Source organism: Fusarium venenatum (assembly GCF_020744135.1).
Source record: "Fusarium venenatum strain MPI-CAGE-CH-0201 chromosome Unknown EDB82scaffold_3, whole genome shotgun sequence".
Lineage (NCBI taxonomy): Eukaryota > Fungi > Ascomycota > Sordariomycetes > Hypocreales > Nectriaceae > Fusarium > Fusarium venenatum.
Genome location: NW_027072131.1, coordinates 2,010,190 through 2,029,846, shown reverse-complemented (window position 1 = coordinate 2,029,846; position 19,657 = coordinate 2,010,190). Strand labels below are relative to the sequence as shown.

The following is a 19,657-nucleotide window of genomic DNA, read 5'->3' as shown; positions in this document are numbered from 1 at the left end:
GATCTGGCTCAAACTTGAAGTGATTAAATCATGTGTTGTCTCCTATTCATTTCGGTGCCAAGTACTCGTTGCATCTACCTCTGTATCCCCCCTTCCTTCTAGATAGCTGATCCGATCAGTCTCTTTCCACGCTATGCCTCGCCTACTTCCAACTATGATGCAATAGTAATAAGAGCGCAACACACGTGGATGCTTTAGCATCCCGCTGCCTACTTCCTGCTACTGAGCTTTCGCCACAAGGGCGAAACAAGGGTTGTTTCGTGCATGATATAGAGTGTCGAAAAGGAACAAAGATGTGATAAGGGCACAAATCAAGCGGTGATGATGGGGTGTTTGATGAGATGGGGAAACGACGCTCGCAGCGAGGAGTGGTTTTGGTCGGCTTCGATGTGACAATACCCGGAAAATGAGATAGCAATAACAAGGACGAATCGATTGACAGAAAGCATCCAGAAATCTCTATAATCGTGGACCGTAATTCAAATAGCAAAATCCTCCGAACTCCGGCGATCTGTAGTCAAAAGGGTCGCGCGAAAAGAAGTTATTTAAGTAATGGTTGAGTTGTCTTGGTAGAGCTTGCATGAGTGCATGCGAAGCTTGAGAAATTCGTACAGAGGTTTCTTTTCCTCCGTGAAATGGAATGGGGCTTATGGTGTAGTTAAATAGAGTACCAATCTGGCAGAATTATTAAAGACCACAATTTACTCTTACGGAGCGACAGAGTTGGGTCTCCAAAGTGATGACTGTTGTTCAGTCAAGGTCCATGGAGCCTTCGGCGTGGTCAAAGGTGGAGGGAGGAGTAGGTTCAGTAACTGGAAGTGCCGTAGCCTTGTCGAGTGGCTCAGCAATGGCGGAGTCCTGAGGGGAGAGGATGCTTGGTATGGCGTCCTCATTTAGCATGGTAGCGGAAACGCCATTAGGTTCCCCAAGGAGCTGTCGAATATGGCTTCCCATGGCGTCCATCTGAGTAAGAAGAGCACGCAGACTGCGCTTGTCATTTTCTGTCAAATGGCCAGCGGAAACATTGCTGGCGTCTGTCTTTGTCATGAGCGACAGCACACTAGGATCAGCGGCATCCTATCGATTGCTTATTAGTAACATATACGGGGGAGTGAAATGCTGCGACTCACCAGGAGGGCTGTGACCAGTTGGTCGACGCCGTCAGACTTGCGCTCCTTGAGACTAGTCAATGTTAAAGCTAACTGCATTTCATCCACACTTCTCTGCAGCTCAGAACCTGCAAGAGGTCGGTTAGGATCTCTTCCGGCCGGGACGATTTGTACCCATCTGGGCTCATCACGACGGGGACCGTAACCAGCATGTTGACGACGTAGTCTACAACCGTTATTAGCATGCAATTGCTTGACGTTGGGTGCATATACTCACTGCTCAATAAAATCAAGAACAATGCCTTTCGCCGGTAATTTATAAGCTTGGCCGAATGAGTCGGGATCTGGCCAGCCAGAGTTGTTTGGCGTTTCAGGTTCAGACTCGTCACTCCAATCCACCTCGATATGCCCGTTGTTCTTGATACCACGTGATAGGGCTGGCACAATGGTCTGGGCTCCCTTGATTTTGCGAAAACGGTGAGCTGGTGCAAGTGGACGGACATCAGCCATAATCTCTTCCGGATGCAGAGGACACTTCCAGCTCTTGAGTACGGGTGGAACAGCAAGAGGAGGATCTAGGCAGTCAATATGCCAGTAGAAGGGGCAGACACTGCACGGAATAATAGCGCGCACATCTGTGGCAGGCTTTTGACAGCCGTGGCAGAGTACTGCTTGCCCTTCATCCCGTTGCTTGAAAAAGTCTGGCAACTCTTCATAACCATTCTTTTTCCTGAAATACTTGTCAGTACACTGAACGAATCTCGTTTAAACCACTGCTACTCACTTGGCCGTCTTGGAAGTAATGACTTCCTCGTAATCACCGTCGGCGGCTGCTTTGACGCCTTCAAAGCGGGTCTGTAATTTCTTGGGGAGGCTGAAGGCGCGAGGAATGCTCTTCTCCAGGTTGGTAAGAGCAGTAGCAAAAACACCCTTGAAGGCGGGCATGCGCGAGGGGTATCGCTTGTACAAGCACTCGTTGCAAAACCATTCGTCAGGAAGATGGTCCGAGGGTATCATTCCCACGCATTCAAAGTGGAATGACCGCGGGCATCCATCGCAGCAAACGACATCTCCGGCAGCACCGCATGCAGAGCAATCTTCATCATTATCCGATACCTAGATAAGGGGTCAAATTAGTCAAACATGCTCGTGTCCATTATATTCAGTTCAGCATGCGTTGCACTTCGCGTTTCAACCCGTCCTGGTTGCTGATTCAAATGATGGGGGCTGGTTCGGAAAAGCGGATCTTTCGGGGGCCACGAGAAATTACCCCGTTGGTGATCCTGGCCCGACGTGACAAGGCACAGCACAAATTTGGCCACCATCTGGTGAATTTTCGAGCAAAGTCCATGATGTTGGGTTTTCCGAATATGCGTGACCAGTTCAACTCAAGACGGGTTTTTGCGCGTTTGAGGGAGATGGGAATGGTGAACAAAGAAATAACATACCTGTTCCTTGGCTACACCGTTGATGGAAGGGGATTCTCCCAAGGGCCGAGGCACTCCAGCAGCAGTTCCACCTCGCTTCTTAATGGGACTAAAGTGAAGACATAATTAGCATGGTTTCGAAACGTGAATGTTAAAGGACGACGGCATGTTCTTGCCATCAGATGACGGCCGCGAGTGATGAAAAGATGAGTCCAGATGTATGGGCATCTGTGACATTCCATAAAATCAGGAGTCTCTTCAGAATCATGAGAATCACGGCATTCCGATGATGACTATGGTGCTTCTCACGATGGGGGCGATGCAAATGGTGACAAGATAATGATTTGGGTGTGACTTACGATGATTTGACACGAAGGCCAGTTCTCGGCTTCTTGGGGGGACGTAGCGTGGGCGTTGCAGCCCGTGATCCTCCGGCTGAGCTGTCCCTCTCATCGCGCTGGAAAGACCACGCAACAGGAGATACGGCAGCGTCAGCCTCATCGTGAGGTCTCTTGCTAGCCGACCGTGTGGACCTCGTCGTCGCCGTAGAGGCAGCGGCGGATTGACGCGTCTTCCTAGTCGATTTTGCGGGAGTTGTGAAGAGCTCCTCGTCGATTTCTCCTCCACGAACAGAACTTTCCTGGGCCATGACGCTGTTGGCAAACTTTTGCGCATCGCGCCTCCGGTCCCAAAATGCCTCGTCGTTATCATGACTGGCACGAGCGTCATCAGCAGGGGCAGATGATGCTTTGTTCTTTGCTGTCTTGGGCTTTGTGGGCAGATTGGGAAAGATTTGGGCAGCAGGAACCCTTCCTGGCATACTGGCGTCGGCACTCACGCTGATGGTCGCACTTGTGGGTGCATCAGCGTTAATATGATTGCTGGTGCTGGTTTTGATGTGAATGTGAGTGTTGGTGGTTGAAGTGGGAATGGTGGGTGATGATGGCTGCTGCTTAGTAGACTTGTTGGCCTTGGTCTTAGGCTTAGACTTGTTGCTGGTAGTGGTACTTGTCTTGGAGGCGACTGATTTGCGGCGGGTGGTGATTGGCCGAGGTTTTGGCGCATCACTGGAGTCGGGTTCAGGTGGTCCAGGGCGACCTGTACCCCCTCGACGAACCGGGCTGGGGCTGCCCATCATGGCCTCAGGCGACGACAGGCTGAGAGCTGATGAGAGAGATGAGTCGCTCGAAGCTGAATCTCGCCTGTTTCGCTTACGCGAGGGCGTTTGAGGTAGGTTGTCTGAAGACATTTTTCGTGGTGTGTTGCGGGTTGACTGAGCCTGTGTTTGGGCTTTGGCTTTGGCATGAGATGGATGAGAAGTAGAAGAAGAAGAAGAGTGAGTGCGAGAATGTGATGTTTTTGCCCTCTTGGCAGCTCGAGCTGGTGGTTTTTGATTGCTCTCTTCTTTCTCCTCCTCTTCATCGACAAACTGCTCCTCGGTCTCAGCATCTGTCTCAATGTCTGCAACCTCGACCACTTCCTCCACTTGATTGTGAAGCAGCAACTTGCCGTACGGTGCTGCCTTGGGTTTGTGAGGAGTGAATCTGCTGTTGGTGGTCGGAGGGATAAAATAATAGCATCCTTGGTTGTCCTTCTTGCCTTCCCGCTTCTTCTTTTCCATTTGTTTAGAAAATTTGCGCATCGTAGCCTCATCTGCCGCTTGTGTGAAGACGTCCTCAATCATGGCAATGAACTTGGGATCACTCGATTTTTCGTCGTAGAGGGTCCGCAGCGCCCACGCGGTCGGGTATCGGTAGTGTTTGAGAGCCTCGTCCACTGCAGCCTCAACTACCTTGTCTGCAAATTCTTTATCTTCGGGTTCCACAGGTTCAGCTGCGTGAATAGTCGCTTCTGCTTTGATTGCGTCTGCCTCTACCTCCTTGTCTTCGTCCTCTTCGGAATCCTTGATAACGTTTGGAATTTCCGCTTTGGGTGTTGCTGGCGTGGCTGCCTTGACTCCTTTCTCGGATCCTCTGCGCTCTTTTGTCCCCTTTGCTGTTGGCTTAGTCACAATAGAGCTCTTATGGCCGGCTGAGGAGCGCCGCGTTCGCTTTCCCAGAGATACACGACCAGATTGGCGTCGTTTCGGTCGACTCGGATCGTAATCTTCGTCGTTCTCGTCGTCAGCTGCTGCGGCTGCGTCTCTGAGGACAATGGAAACCCTCCGTGGCGGTGTGGGAGGTAGGGTGACAGGTGGAGGGGAAGAGTTTGCCGCTCTCGCCGTAATCGCAACATCCGTCTCCGCCTCCACATCCGCGTCCACGTCAACATCCACCGCTGGGTCGGTCGCAGCGACGAGCGCTGCATTTTTGGCAGCACTTGCCCCTGAAGGCCTCAATATAATTCTCTTGACGCCAGACGTCGTCTCAGGCCCCGTCTTCTTGGGTTTTGGCAGACTTCCCAAGGGGGCCATGTTCTCGACCACGCCGTAGCGCACCAATCCATCATCCTCGAAGCTCGTCTTGCTCTGCACGCTCGGCTCTAGCCAGCGCTGCATAAATGCTCTTGAGCTCTCGGTCGCCCCCTTAGACGCGTCGAGGACTCCGTTCCATTTGGTGTTTTGTGATTGCGCAGGACTAGAATAACGGGATCGTGTAGCGCGGGTATTTGACGAAATCATTGTGCTGGGCTTTGGCTTGCCTGTCCTGGAGGGGGTCGGGCAGCCTGCGTTATGCGTGCGCCTCTCTCTCTACTTGTGCCAGTTGCCGTGGAACCGGCAGCGCACCTCTCTAGGCCTATTGGAAGGATAGTGGTTAGCATGAAAGTTCAAAAGTAAATAGGGGGTAAATAATGTATTTTTTATACTTTTCTTTTGGAAAGCAGCATGAATTACTGCCGTATTATCGCGTCTTTCAAGTTGGTGGACGCGAGTTGTTGAAGAGTGAGAGAGGGTGGGTTGCTTTTCGTTGCAGGTTGAGACTCGGCTTTTGCTCTGTTCTGCTTCCTCGCCTCGACTTGAAAGACAGGACCCATACCCAGTGTCAGTGCATGCATCGGAGCTGACGGCGCGGGTCGGACAAGGAACAAGGGGGGCCAAGGCAACCCAGGACGGTGGGAAAAAAGAGTTTCTAGCACCTGGTAGACTTTTTTTCCTTCTTTATTTTGATATTCTTTGGTGGGTTATACTGTAACTGATGGCCATGTAGGTATCAACAGCAGTTGTCAGCTGTAGTAAAATCCATGGCTTAGTTTGGAGGTATGACCCAATGTTGACGGTAGCTAAGGTATCCCTTCTTTCAGTGGTTCCCGTAGCACCTGGGGCCTCGATCCTCTCCCTCCCTACCGAGCTGGCTGGCTTTACTCATTTACAAGTGTTGAACCCCGGCTACCTGCCTTCTTTTCTCCTTTCTCTTTTCCTTTTCCCTATCAAAACTTGTTTATCTTTCTTTCATTCATCTGGGTTGTGTTACTTAGTTCCTGACGGTTCAACTTTTCGCTCATTCTTATTAGAGTTATCAGCACTTTGGGTATTTTTGAGCAAGCTTCAACACTAATAGAGATGGGAGCTCTCCAGTCCTCATTCATCCATCCATAGCTCCCTCCCATAGCAACCATTGCAATCCACTCACTAGTAGTAGCTCAAGGCTACCATCCATGCTGCAGAATTTAAGGTAAAGTGGCTTGATAACTTCTTCACTGTTAGTCTGTTACCAAGCCATGTCAGACCTCTTCCATCTGCTTGAAAAAGATGTTGTTGTGTTGGGATACCAACGCATGATACGAATAGGGGTTACCTCTGGTCGCCTCTGTGATCCATAGTTGCACTTAGAAATATCTCATGGAGCCACTGTGACGGATAAATTATGAGGGGAGACAGTCTGAAAATGCTGGTTTATTGGCACTGGGCTATTGGTGCTGTGCTTGGATTACCCAACAGTGCCCTCCTGGTTGCGTTGCAAGTCACAGCAACTTACCTACCTTAGGCAGCCAAGTCCAAGTCGACGACTAATTGGTTAATGACTGACATTTGCCTGTCTGACTTTGCTCTCCACATTCTGTTACCTACCACGCACTTTCTTTTTCGCAGTCCTTGTGCAGTCAGGTGGCCTGCACCATGAGCAGACATCCCGCATTGTGATTGACGCCGAGTTGGTCACCAACCCTGGGCAGGCGAATGCACTACTGTTGGCAACAGACATGCCAGCTTGCTGCGACCATCGCCCGCCCTCGTACCATCCTGCGAGTCTTGGCCTTCCCGACGACTTCCTATCAATGGATGCATCACAAACAAGTCGCCCCAGATTTGAATCACAAATGCATTCATAGTTGATCAGTATCAGGCTGTGTGAGATTTATATATATCTTTCTGGTCTCTCTACATCACCTGATCAAAACGGCCGATGTCGGGTTTGGCGATTCCAGTCGTCCCTTTCAGCCTTCCAACAGTTTTCCTATGAAGATATTTTCCTTCATGTATATGGCCCATCCAATGGTGGTAAAGTCGTTGGCCCAAACTGCCGATATGCATTCTCCTTGACTCGCGTTTCTGGTTTCACCAGTCCTCGGATCCTTGGTCTTTCCGCACCTCTTCAACACATATTTTAATGTCGTATACCTTACTCTTCGTCACCCTCCTTCTTGGCCGCCTTCTTCTTGGGCTTGCTCTTCTTCTTGCCAGTGTTTCGGGCAATAGGCTGCTCCAGGATCTTGAGAATCTCCTCGTCCTCGATCTTCTTGTCGGTCTCGTACTTCTCAAGGTCCAGAGGGGGAGGACCACCCAGCTTGGTAATACCGTTCTTGGTAATAGCTTGACTTCATGTCAGTATCAACTGTCGTAATGTACTTTGTATTTATTACACAGAGTATTACTTACCAAAGGTTGTAAGGTATCGGGCAACAGGAGAGTTGTCCTTGTCGCCAACGAGCTCGTATTGGCGGAAGACATTTCCTCGGACACACTCGACAACACCAGACTTGGCATCACGCTCATCCTCCAGCTGTCGCAAGCTGAAGGGGAAGGTACCGAACTTCTTCTGGACCTCGTTGAGGATCTTGCGCGAAGTAGGTCGCTTCAGACCATAAGTCTGGTTGGTGCGGCGGTGAAGGGTGGCACGCTGGTCAATGGACTTGACCTTGCCGGAGCCCAGACTGACACCGACCTCAACACCCCAAACCTCACCAATCTCGGGAACACCCTCACCCTTGGAGCCCTCTGAAGGGGAAAGGACGATCTTCTTGCTGCCTTCGATCTCATTGTGATCGAAGAGCCACGAGGTGGTGCTCTCGACAATGTTAACATCGTAGGCCTTGGCAATCTTCTCCAGGAGGCTGGTGATCTTGGCCTGTGTAGGGGCTTTCTGGGCAGCAGCCTTGGCCTTCTCCTCATCGGAGCCTTGGGTCAGGAGACCAGGGGGGATCATCAATCGCAGGAGGGCCTCGTTGACGTAGTAGTTGGCAAGGACCAAATCGGCAGTGCGGCCAGTGATCTTCTCGCCGGCCTTGTCTTCGGGGGTAGCGATGACGGTGTCACAAACAATGGAACCGAAACCGTCGATTTGTGCACCAAGCTGGATCTTGATAGCCTCGCCATCTTTGATTTCGGTGCTGGCCTCAGCCTCGTCGGAGGTGAGGGGAGTGTAGGGGGTGACGTAGGACGAAGGGGAGACGGTGGTGGGGTGGGAGAAACCTTTTCGGCGGCGTTAGCTATGTCATTGGGTTCAAACTCGTGTAGGACAAACCCTTATTGATCTTCTTTCCTCGGTAGACCTTGGAGATCTCTTCCTCGAGGAGCTTGTCTCCCTGCTGGCAGATATCGACAATCTTAGCACCAGGAACGACGAGCTTGGAAACCTCAGCAAGGACCTTCTCAGAGATCTGAGCGGCGGTCTTGTACTTGGTGAGGGTATCTGGGTTGGCCAGAGTGTAATCTGAGAACTTGTGTCAGTATGCCAGAGCTCAATGCAGTGGTTTTTTATGCTGATGAGGCCATCGTGGGGCATTGCTGACGAGGGCGTTGGCAAGTGTGAATGGGTTGGTTTGCTGTTATGGCGGGGCAGCAAGTGAGTGGTGATGAAGTAACGAGGGGTAGCAGCACCTGATTGTGCAGTGCAGAGACGTAGCTGAGCTCGAGCGGGAGCTTATGGAAGCAGGAATACAGAAGCTCATGTGCATTTTGGTTCAGGACTTGACTTGAGAGAAAGACTTACCGACTTCCTTGTTCTCCGACGACATGGTGGGCAATTTTTCGGTTTGACTTGGTTGGGTTAAAAAGTGAAGAACTACAAATGCCGGGGCAATGTGGATGAAAGCTCGAGTAGGTCAGTCGCACAGAATCAGAATGGAATGGAATAGGTCAGGTAACTGAGAGCCAGTGGGTTTTACGGCTGGAATGGGAAGTGGGGATTGAGCTGGAGGGCTTCGACAGCAGGGTTTTGATGTTAGTACGTTTGGTGGAGGGGTTACTTGATCGAACTCAACTCGATACGAGAAAGAGAGAGAACCTTAAGAGTGCCGTGTGTACCTTAGTAGGCAGGTGAGAGTTTCTACCAGCACCATGACGTTCTGTCTTTATGACATATTGTTGTCTAGGTACTTATATGGGATATTATGTTTTACTTTTCGTTGCCAGGCTCATACCATTCCAAACTCTACTCTATTCTACTCTGGAGTTGTTGACTCGAGTGTAGCCACCCAGCAAATAAAGATGGATATCCGTGTCGTGTGGGCAACTACCTTTGTGCGCGCAACCAAGCGCCACATGCTCATGCATAATCCTAGATCTCGCAAAGGTCTGGTGTGTATTGCTCTATCTGTCTACCTCATGCAATTGAGGGATGAGAGTCATACATTTACGCCTCTCATTGAATCCATAGCCATCGTCTCACTTTCCCTCCACCCAAGCCTGTATCACTATGGATGACCCATCAGAGACAAAACTGTATTGTTAGTCGTTCCTAGGTGATCTTTTCATCGAGCCCTATTCCATCTTGGGCGTTCGGTCGTGCCTTGCCGGTACCTTTTGAGGCTACCCTACACTTGTGTACATGTCGATTGGTTCAGCACCAAATTGGCATCCACGATAGATGAAAGCGTCTAACAGCCGTTGATACATTTTTGGCTGGCTATCTGGGAGCTCTTTCGGTGAAATGCAATATCAGTTGGCCGTTAAGTTTCTCGGGAATTAAAGTACGTTCCTACACCAATTTTGCAACCAAGCATCAAGGCGACACAACTACAGACCACCCGCAATGATTGCCCATTCCTATGAAAAGAGTTTGCGTAGTAGTAGAGAAGTAATCAACAAGCAATATGATAAAGTTAAAATGAGTATATCTAGCTAGAAGAGTCACTCTTGAAGATCTTTTTACAACTTCGAATCGTTGTTGGTTGAGGTATACACGCCACAAATGCTTTATTCTCATGTGGCGCAGTCGGTGACAAGTACATCTGACTAGCAGTGCAAGTGGTGGAACGCCATGTATATGCTACCAGCCACAGAGTGAGTAGTTGCAGCTTCCCGTCGCGGTATGGCAGAATCCTCCCAGCCTACTGTTACAGCTGAACTGAACAAATCCTCAAGCCTCGCGCCTTTTCTACCTGAGGTAGACTTCCGCCCAACAACGTCGAATCCACCCGCCAGAGATAACGTTCCCTAACGAAACTGCCCACGTACATCCATCTATAGCCGCGTCGCGAATTGAGTACAATCTATACACATTCTGCTATTTCCTTTCCGACGCGGCCCTTCCGCTGCGCCGCGACCCGCGACCGCGATCCACGCCCCGTAAACCATCTAAATATGGCTGCTCAGCCGTCCGCGTCCTCGTCAACGGCGCCGGCTACGGGCCCGGCATCTGCAGCAGGTTCTGAGAAAGATGCATACTCATCAACCCCCCCAAGCGATATACCAGTACGCACAAAGGAGTCATTTGATAAGCTGATGGTGGAGCGTTTCATCACCCGTGATGCCATCGCCGCCGCCGCGCTCGGTGGTCAACTCGACCAGACCCGTAAAATAATGAGCGACACGCGCGAAAAGATCCAGGAATATCGCCAGGTTCGCACAGACTACCGCCAATGGTTCCCACCATCGAGACTCTATGGCGAGGGCTACAATGGCTTCGGTAACGGATACACAGAGAATCAGGGACCATCGCGCATTGTCTATCCCTCCCAGAAATCCCGACCTGGACAACGAACAACACCCCCTCTCAAGTACAAGCGCAAGGATATGCTCAAACAAGCCGAGCAGCACGAAGAGCTGGTGCCTTTGCGTTTGGAAGTTGAATGGGACAAGATCAAGTTGCGCGACACATTTACGTGGAACCTACACGAGAGACTCCTCCATGTCGAGTTGTTCGCGGCACAGCTCGTAGAAGATATGGGGTTAAAGCTACCTGCGTCGCAACCTGTATACGAGCAGGTAGTGCACCAGATGCGCGAGCAGCTTAATGATTTTTACCCCCTGGTCTACTCCGAGGACGATGCGCTCGACCCAGAACTTCCATACTCAGCCTACAAAAACGATGAGATGCGAGTTCTTATCAAGTTGAATATCACAATCGGTCAGCATACTCTTGTTGATCAATTCGAATGGGAAATCAACAACCCTTCAAACTCACCAGAAGACTTTGCAGCTAATATGGCGCGGGACCTTTCTCTATCAGGAGAGTTCACAACCGCCATTGCGCACTGCATTCGAGAGCAGACTCAACTCTTTACTCGGAGTTTGTACAGTGTCGGCCATCCCTTTGATGGACGGCCGATTGAGGACCCCGATCTTGTTGGCGCATTCCTTCAAACGCCCCTCCCCAACGTCTTCCGACCTCAACAACAGGCCAAGGACTATGCACCATATCTATACGAGCTTAGCGAGGCCGACCTGGAAAGGAACGAGACGATATTTTCCCGCGAGCAGAGACGCCAGAAGCGATCTATCAATCGACGAGGAGGTCCACAGTTGCCTGATCTTAGAGAGAGGCAAAGAACTATCAGGACGCTCGTTGTCTCATCTGTGTTGCCTGGCGCTGCAACCACCATCGAAGAGAGTCGATTGTACAAGAGAGCTGCCGGCCCTAGAACGAAGCGCCCTATTCGGGATGGGGATCTTTCTGAATCCGACGACAGCGAAGACTCAGCTCCCGATTCCCCTGCCCCCTCACAAATCACTGGCGGCACTGCTCGAACACGTGGTATGCGGGGTGCTGCATCGGCTGCCCAGCAGAGAATGGCCAACCTTGGTCGATCTGAAACCCCTGAGGCTAGTGCAATCGCACATCACCACGAGACTAGAACTTCCCGCCGATTTAGAGAAGAAACAGAAGAGCCTTCACAGATGATTGTGACTCTCAAGCTTAGCCATGATAAGCTGAGACGGCTGATGAACCGCGACTATTCAGACCTAACAGCATCGTCCCACGCACCTGTAGCCTTCCCGCGAGCCCCCAGCGCTTCTGCTCCCTCGAAATCAATGCCCCCACCGCCTTCAACACCATCTAGTGTGCCCCCCCATGCGTCGATGACGCCCTCTTCATCGCTCCCTCCAGGTCAGATAGGTCGACTGCCGGCCCCTCCAACAATACCCGGACAGTCTGCCTCTATCCCACAAGTAGGTCACCAAACCTAACCTTTCAATAAAACGAATGTCAAAGTTCGTACTGACAGAGTTTCTTCCTCAGCCCCCACCCCCTGAGTGGCTTGTCAATGCCCTCAAGGAATTAGAGAAGACATACAACCGCGGCGACAGGTTTGAAGCCATGATGAAGTACTCTTATCTTGACCCCGTAACGGAGCTGCCTATTCAGGGTCAACCACTTCCCGAGGGTGTCAAATATGCCTGGCTGCCGCGCATCCGTTGTTTGGATTGTACAAACAAGCTTTATACACCTGGCCCTGATATGACGGTTCGGAAATTCGAGGCTCATCTCGAATTCTCAGGCCACAAGAACGCGGTTGCCAAGCGCGTGGCAAGGGAGGCCAACCCCTGAGCTTGCTACTTACCTAGGCGTTTCTCAAGTGGGAATACCATCCCAGGAGTTGCGTGAATATTTTCTCATGGGTGGGCTGTATCTTATTAGACGACAAAGTGGCGTTGCTTTCTTTTCTTCCTTCTGGTGCAGATCATGCTTTTTCTGAAAAGACAGAGTTACAGGTGTTATTAATCGTTTTTTTGTACATAAAACCTCAAGCTGAGAGGGAGAATGAGATGATAGGGTATGGATGCAATGAGCAAATGTCTCTTCCTCCTAATAGGTTGGTATGTCCGTTTGGAGTCTTGAAACGACAAGGAAGAATTAGGCGCTGTGCAGCTGGGTTAGGATAGGGAGTGAAATGTCAACAGTGAAGCGCTTGCTTTGATACTTTCTGTTTATAAATGACCCGACGTTTATTAATCTGATATCATTACAACATGCATGAGCACAAGCGAGACCATAAGCACGTCAAGCACATTAAGCACGTCAAAACAACATAGTGCAATTGGTAGTCCCGGAAGAGAGGGTATACGAAAGTATAAATACAGACACAAACCAAAGACTCCTGCCCAACGATCATGGAAGTCAAATTGCCCTCCGCTTTCTCAAGCCTATATAACAAAAAGGAGAACACCACGAGCACCTCTGCAAAAACGGGCATCATTCCAAAACATTGATATACCATATTTTCAACTTGGCCCTTTTTCGCACTAGTGATCACTCCTCGGCATCAACGTCCATATCTTCTGTGCTCTTGTCCCGTCGTGATCTTGTTGCCCTTGTTGGTCGCTTCGCCTCATTGCTGACACTGGCCTTGGCAACTGGCCTGGCGGCAGCTTTGCTCTTTGGTGTAGCCGCGGAGCCACGTCCATTGGATTTGGGTTGTTCAGGCTCGTCTTCCTCCGGCGCTGGTGGATCTTCGTTATTGGATTCGTTGTCATTGTCGGCTGTTTCCTCAGTCTCAGGGGCATCCGACAGCTCTGACTCCTCACCGCCGGAGCCAGACTCACTTTCCTTGTCATCACCGTAATCCCACTCAGCAACACCCTCCAGCATTTCCTCCTCGTCCTCCTCATCCTCCCGCTCAGTGTAGATAGACACCTTGTGAGCTCGACCACTACGACGGCGCTCTGAAGGTGGCGGAGAATCCTTGACTGGCCTGGGCTTTTTAGATTTTGTGGCTTTCTTTGCCTTGGGCGTCCTGGGCTCTCGCTTCTCTCTGATCACCGTTTTGATTTGAGTTCTCGCTCTCTTTGATGGCGGGTCTTGCTTTTCGCCCATTGACTTTCGCTTCTACAAAGATGTGTTAGCAGTGGATACAAAATTGGGGAAGCGCAGCACAAACCTTCTTGCGATCGAGAGCTCTTAGCAGATCATCCAGCTTCTCATCCAATTCTTCTGGCATGTATTGTGTTTGCGCAATCTCATGTGCTATCTCGCTGGATGGCAAAGTCTGGACGATGCCATTTGGCAGACCAACCTTGCCTGGATAAGCTTGAAAGACCCAGTTCCTCCTCTCTTGCCACTTGCGTGTAACTGCCATTGCAATGTCGGCCAGTACATACAGCCTTTCACTGTCGTCGGGATTCAGTGCGTCTCGGGTTTGCTTGACACGCTCTGCGTATTTATAGATCAGCGAGATATTGTCCTCCGATGCACATGTGTTCAGGTAGAAGATGAAGTAATTGGCAAAATCGGCCAAGTCATCAACATCAGAGCTGTAGTCAGGATGGTGGGCCAGTAGAGGAATAAAACGACTTATCATGGCCTCCAGTACCCGCGTTTTATTCTCAGCAAATAGTCGGGCTCGGGACTTCAACCACGTTTCTACACGGGCCTTGAGCTCTGCAGCCGGTTCAAATGCAGCCAAGAAGAGCATCGTATAGAATCTTGCTCGTAGTCTCCCTTGAGTGATGTAGCTTTGCAGTTTCTCCATGAAAGAGCGACGGACTTGATGCTCAGTGTCTTGAATGAGCTCAGCGAGTTTATTGAAACTGGCAGGGTCAAACTCGTCATCATACTTTTTGACAGTGCACAACTTCAGGATCATGAGACCGGCAAGAAGCCTGAGACGCTTCTTGTGAGCCAATGGAGTATCCTTGACTTTGCAGAACTCTCCTTCCGCGACTACGAATTCCTTCAAAAGCTTGAAGACAAGTTTCACTCGAACCAAGGCTTCCTCGTCATCCTGGTTCGCGAGTGCTTGGTTGACCAAGGTTCTCATCGAGAGGCATTTCGCCTGGATCTCTTCGTTCATGTCATCATCCTCAACCCATGAAACCTCATCCTTCTCCTCATCAGTCCGAACTTGGCGTAGGATTTGCTTAATCGTTAAATCGTTGATCTTTTCGTCAAAGTCCACAGTGACAGTTGGTGCCATACGCTCCAGCTGGCTGACTGCAGCCAACCTCGTCAAAAAGTGCGGCGAACCATACTTCAGGTCCTTCATGACCTTCTGGAGAAGAGTGGTTGCGGTAACCTTGCTTTTGTCGTCGTTCTTGGCGAGCAAGATTTTGATGGCATACTTGGCACTCCGGGCAGGAGTCCCATACAAGGCATAATTCATGAGGACTTGAACGAACTTCTTGTCATAAGTAACATCGTTGGGGTACCTCTTTGAATATGATGAGTACGCCTTTAAAATATCCACCACACCTGGTTCGTTAGGTTGGCTTTCTGAAGGTGCTTGAGTAATGATCTCCTTTCGAAGGTTTTCCGAGTGAGCCTTGAAAAGATCGGGGTTTCGTTGAGAGATATCATTCAAAATCTCGTGGGCGACACTCGAGAACCCTGCTTTATCGTTCTTGGAATAATCCATGATAGTAGCAAGGTGGCTTCGATTGTACATCAAAGAACTGGAGCGGTATAGTAGAGGAACAAGAGTGTCCAGGCAGACTGCGGCTTCAGGCTTTGCCTGAACCTTGGTCACCAGCTCGTGAATTGCTCGTCTGACGTTCATATACTCGGTTTCGGTATTTATACAGTACCTAATGAGCTGGTACCAACGGCGATCATTGATTCTCGCAAACTTCTGTAGATCACTGCGGACCTTAAGCGGATCAGGGAAGAATGTGCCGAACCACTGGAAATTCCTTCCCAAGGCAGCCTTGATTTTCTCCTCGTTGGAGTCAATGACGCCGCCGTTGTAGGCCTCACAATGCTGAAGAAAGATCTCCACGCCCTTGGCGACTTGTGGCTGACGAGCCTGCATATTGAAAAAAGCTGTTTTGGCTGAAGGATTTAGAGATTTTAGCATCAACAGGATCCTCTCTGAACGAATCTTATCCTGCTCCGCCTGATTGCTGGCACTCTGAGACTGAGAGGTGGACTTTGATTTCGCACCTTTGATGGCTGGGTACTTCAAAGGAACCAGACACTCAAACATGACACGATCCAAGAGAACATTGAGGTCCGAATCGTTGACGTAAAATGCGTTGATGATACGTGAGGGTATTCCGCCGAGACAAGACGTAACAGCTTCTTGCTCATCGGCAATCTCACCGGCACCGACCGCCCAAAGCTTGCCCAAGAGAACCATGGCATCAACGCGCACAGCAGGCTTTCGATCGCGACTTCGATCTGCCAAGCTGGCGAATATTGAGCCGGGCTTGTCGACACCACCAAGGGCTCCTAGTTTCAGAACGATATCACGGAAATCGAACAGCTCAATCGCTTGTACTGCAGCCAGTCGGACCTTCTCTTCGCTATCGTTCAATTTGTCACCGAGAGCCTTGATGAGCTCGTTCTCTTCCTCACGGCTCAGCCCAATACCTCCCGCAGACGTGGCCAATATGTAGCCAGCAGCTGTGACCCAAGCGGTGCGGATGGTGCCTGTTTTGTCGTTTCTCCTTCCAACAAAGTTGCGGTAGGCAGCGTGATGCGTTTGGGCAAAAGACTGAGGCGAATAAGGTTTTGTCAAGACATTTTCGACGGCCGGAGCAGGGACCTCATCCAGCAGTTTCAACGGAGGATACGCCAATGGGTCAAGAGTAGGGCGAGGCGGAGGTCCTGCTGCACCGATACCCGAAATCATGTCACCGATTGTCTCTGTAGCAATCTGGCGCAGATGGACATTATCGGCGGAAAGTTCGGCCTCGACTTGTGGTATCACGTTGAGAAGAACCGCAGGTGCGGCTCGCCATAACTCGCGAATGAGTAAATGGGCTTGACGGAGACTCTTGAGGTCTGCATCAGACGGACCTGCAGTGGCGTCTTCATCGTCAGAATCATCAGTTGGTCGATGACCATTTGCTTTGGTTGCAAATCCTGAGGCATTGAAAATAACGTCGCTGAAGTACTGGCTCACGTAACGTGCCATCTTGTCAGAACATCCGTTACAAATATTCTTTGCCATTACATAGGCTGGGGGCTCAGCCTTGAGAAGAAGCGTGGACTGGTTTCCATTCTGTCCCTTGTTGCGATTGCCTCCTGGAGGAGCAGCCCTCAAAAATTGGCTGATGATGGCATCAACAACCTGTGGTGATACGCCGCCGGATTCGTCGATCAATTGCATCAGCATCTCTGTCAGATGAAGCTCGACATCTTTGGCAACCTGCTCCTCAGTAGCTGCTTTAGAGCCTGATGTCTCTACGCCGTCAAACGTGTTATTGAAGAGTCGCACAAGGAGTTCATCGGCCCCAGATATTTCATGGAGAAGCAAAATACTCTTGACTTCTGTCAGAGATGTAAGAACGTATTTATGCTGGCTGTCATATGGGTTCGTAGGGTTATGAAGAGCGGGTAGAATATCTTTAATGAACAGAGTGAACATCATCTAGTGCATGTTAGCATTTTCAGAAACGTAAATGAAAGGGTTATGCTAAACGCACTTTGAGTTGATCGTCAGAGAAGGGTGCATCAGGGACACAGAGCCGCAGAATATCGACTAGACAGCATGCTGTGTATGCCTTGACTCCGCGGTCCTTGTGCTGAAGCAAGTTGCGATGCCCCAACTGCTTGGCAACATTTGTGAGGGAGTCAAGATCGGTAGCGCCTTGATCAAGCTCTGATAGCTCCTTGGATAATTTATCGAGTCGCTTTATCAATGTGCCAGTGGGAATTGGTTTGGCGGGTCTCCAGGAAAGTTCCTCATCGAATTCCAGGCTGCGTTGCTCGCCTTCCTCTTCATTTTCCGAAGCTTGGTTCTGCTCCTCGGGCTGCTCTTGTTGTTCTGGTTCTTCCTGCTCGTCCTGTTCCACAACCTCTTCTTCTTCCTCCACCACCTCGGCGGGCTTCTCGTTACGCGCGCGACGTCGCGCCATTATGCGCTATGCAAAATCCGATGTTCAATTATGGTGAAGGGCCAAGCAAGGAAGAGGTCCTGGGACGGGTTTTCAGAATTACGTGTCGATATAGATTGTTGATGTTGCAGTTTTGGGTCGTGTTGGAATACGAGAATTCGTGGTGCGCAATAGTACTAACACGGAATCGAATGCGCTTACAGGATGTAGTAAATGCTGGGTGGTGACAACAATCGCCTCGGCTCAGTTGAGCAACCGCTAATGCAACGGTATGAGTGTGATAAGATTGCGCGTCGTAGAGACAAGTAGAGTCCCTGTCTCTGTCCCGCTGTTCAAGATGAAAGTTGGTGAAAGTGGGAGATGGAGAAGCTCGATAAGCGGAGGCGTGTTCCGTGGCCGTGTGCGCGACGCGACCTTACTTTGGGCTCTGGCTCTCCACTCCACTTTAGGAAGACGAGAGCTTGCCGTCCAAAACGCACATGCATTAAATCTAACTGCTACCAATCCCATGCAGTTTAGTTTTCATTATTTAAGCCATGTTAAGCTAGATCAAGGAAGCTCCCGTCTACCAATAGGAAAAGATCCTCCGGTATGCTGCTGCTGGGTTCACTCATTCTTTGCGGCTAGCTGCATAAACTCACCAACGTCGAGTCTGGTTCCAACCGCGCAGTCCAGTATGTAACTATACGACCGGCTGTTTTCAATAATAGTACACGTCATTCTTGGGTCAACATGAATTTTTGCATGACAAGTACAGATGCCCAATGCGATTATCTAGCTCGTTCTCGATTCTATGTTAAATGCGCATTTGTCTTGAGCACGTTTGGCCTGCTTGAAAGACCGGACCTACGATGCGCTGTAGTCTTGTGCGGACTGATTTGCAAACCTAACCAACGACTTTCCTTCAAACTGTGACAGAGAGCTGATTGTTGACTGAAGCTGGGAATCACGTCACGAAGTCCAACATTAAGCAAATGTTGTCATTCACTTCATCGAGGGAAGCATCAGGGCACACAATTCCGTGATACGCAAAGAATTTGGAAATGATATTGCCTTATTTATCTAAGTAACGGGTGCCGTATCTCGTTTCTTGGCTGGTGTACTAAAGCCTGATAGTACGAAGCTGAATTACATGTACGCATCAGGGTATCAAAAAAACTGGCCGCCAGGAGTATAAGAGATGAAATTAGTAGGTCAATTTATGCTAATTAGATCAGGCTTCTTAGGCTATTTATTTTATACCGTAAAGCTCAGAGACCAATTTTTCTGGTACACAATAGACAAGCGACGGTGAATAGGAGGAAGGTATGGGCCAGGACATCGAGTATTTTATCTTTGCTACTGGACTCTCACCAGTCGATTTACTCATAATCTCGTTTATAATGTTTGGCTCAGTCGGTCCTCAAAATGGTAACTGTAGAAGCATACACGCACACAGCATGTATATGTCGTGAAAACATTGTCATACTTAAGTCGTCCCATCGTAGCCGTTGATGTACGACCTCGATCATGTTTGCTTCATTTCACCGCGAGGCAACATTGTCACAGAATCCCCCTTTTGTGGTTCCGCGCAAGGAAGTTCCATAGCGGTTTCGGCCTGGAGTAACGGAGGATGCACCTTCGTAGCACAAGCTTGACCGTGTCGTCTGTCATGCGACGAATCATTTTCTCGATATGCCGTAGGAAGGAAGGCACCCGGGTACCAGAAAAGTTAGCCACTGAAGGCATACGAGACGAAATTAATGAGTCTGTTTATGGCATTGATGCCTAATACCCTTGGTTTATTTATTTTTGTAGTCTAAAGCTCAAAGGCCAACCTTCTTGCTTCTCACTAGGAAAGGACGGAGTGATCAAGTTGCCCACTCCTGAGAAAGGGGTATTCCGTCATCAGGATACCAAAAAAAGTCAGCCGGCAGAAGCATAAGAGATGAAATTAGTAGGTCACTTTATGCTACTTAGACCATACTTTT

The 19,657-nt window shown here is 49.9% G+C and overlaps 4 protein-coding genes across 4 annotated transcripts; 1 reads left to right on the top strand and 3 right to left on the bottom strand.

Annotated features, from left to right (window-relative positions):
• Positions 1-750: 750 nt before the first annotated feature.
• On the bottom strand, positions 751-5,156 carry EDB82DRAFT_526478 (uncharacterized protein; the record flags this gene model as incomplete). The annotated part of the gene is made up of 6 exons (XM_025726887.1): positions 751-1,077; positions 1,131-1,335; positions 1,387-1,839; positions 1,894-2,225; positions 2,558-2,645; positions 2,896-5,156. 6 exons carry the CDS (start codon positions 5,154-5,156, stop codon positions 751-753), a joined length of 3,666 nt encoding a protein of 1,221 aa, XP_025581410.1.
• A 1,936-nt stretch (positions 5,157-7,092) lies between these two features.
• On the bottom strand, positions 7,093-8,707 carry EDB82DRAFT_526477 (peptidase M24, structural domain-containing protein; the record flags this gene model as incomplete). The annotated part of the gene is made up of 4 exons (XM_065609154.1): positions 7,093-7,283; positions 7,350-8,162; positions 8,215-8,403; positions 8,683-8,707. The coding sequence occupies 4 exons, from the start codon at positions 8,705-8,707 to the stop codon at positions 7,093-7,095; spliced, it is 1,218 nt and encodes a 405-aa protein (XP_065463847.1).
• Positions 8,708-10,066: 1,359 nt separating this feature from the next.
• Positions 10,067-12,896, top strand: EDB82DRAFT_220412 (uncharacterized protein). The gene is made up of 2 exons (XM_065607243.1): positions 10,067-12,083; positions 12,154-12,896. The coding sequence occupies exons 1-2, from the start codon at positions 10,275-10,277 to the stop codon at positions 12,460-12,462; spliced, it is 2,118 nt and encodes a 705-aa protein (XP_065463846.1). The 5' UTR covers positions 10,067-10,274; the 3' UTR covers positions 12,463-12,896.
• On the bottom strand, positions 12,782-17,833 carry EDB82DRAFT_220417 (armadillo-type protein). Its single transcript, XM_025726884.2, has 3 exons — positions 17,277-17,833; positions 13,793-17,221; positions 12,782-13,740 (listed from the first exon to the last, which is right to left on the bottom strand). Exons 1-3 carry the CDS (start codon positions 17,706-17,708, stop codon positions 13,165-13,167), a joined length of 4,437 nt encoding a protein of 1,478 aa, XP_025581407.1. The 5' UTR covers positions 17,709-17,833; the 3' UTR covers positions 12,782-13,164.
• Between the last annotated feature and the right edge of the window lie 1,824 nt (positions 17,834-19,657).

Coding starts and splice junctions, on each gene's coding strand:
- EDB82DRAFT_220417 (XM_025726884.2), bottom strand. CDS start 17,708: ATGGCGCGACGTCGCGCGCGTAACGAGAAGCCCGCCGAGGTGGTGGAG. Junction 17,222..17,276: donor TCTCTGACGATCAACTCAAA/GTGCGTTTAGCA, acceptor AACATGCACTAG/ATGATGTTCACTCTGTTCAT. Junction 13,741..13,792: donor GAGCTCTCGATCGCAAGAAG/GTTTGTGCTGCG, acceptor ACATCTTTGTAG/AAGCGAAAGTCAATGGGCGA.
- EDB82DRAFT_220412 (XM_065607243.1), top strand. CDS start 10,275: ATGGCTGCTCAGCCGTCCGCGTCCTCGTCAACGGCGCCGGCTACGGGC. Junction 12,084..12,153: donor AGTCTGCCTCTATCCCACAA/GTAGGTCACCAA, acceptor TTTCTTCCTCAG/CCCCCACCCCCTGAGTGGCT.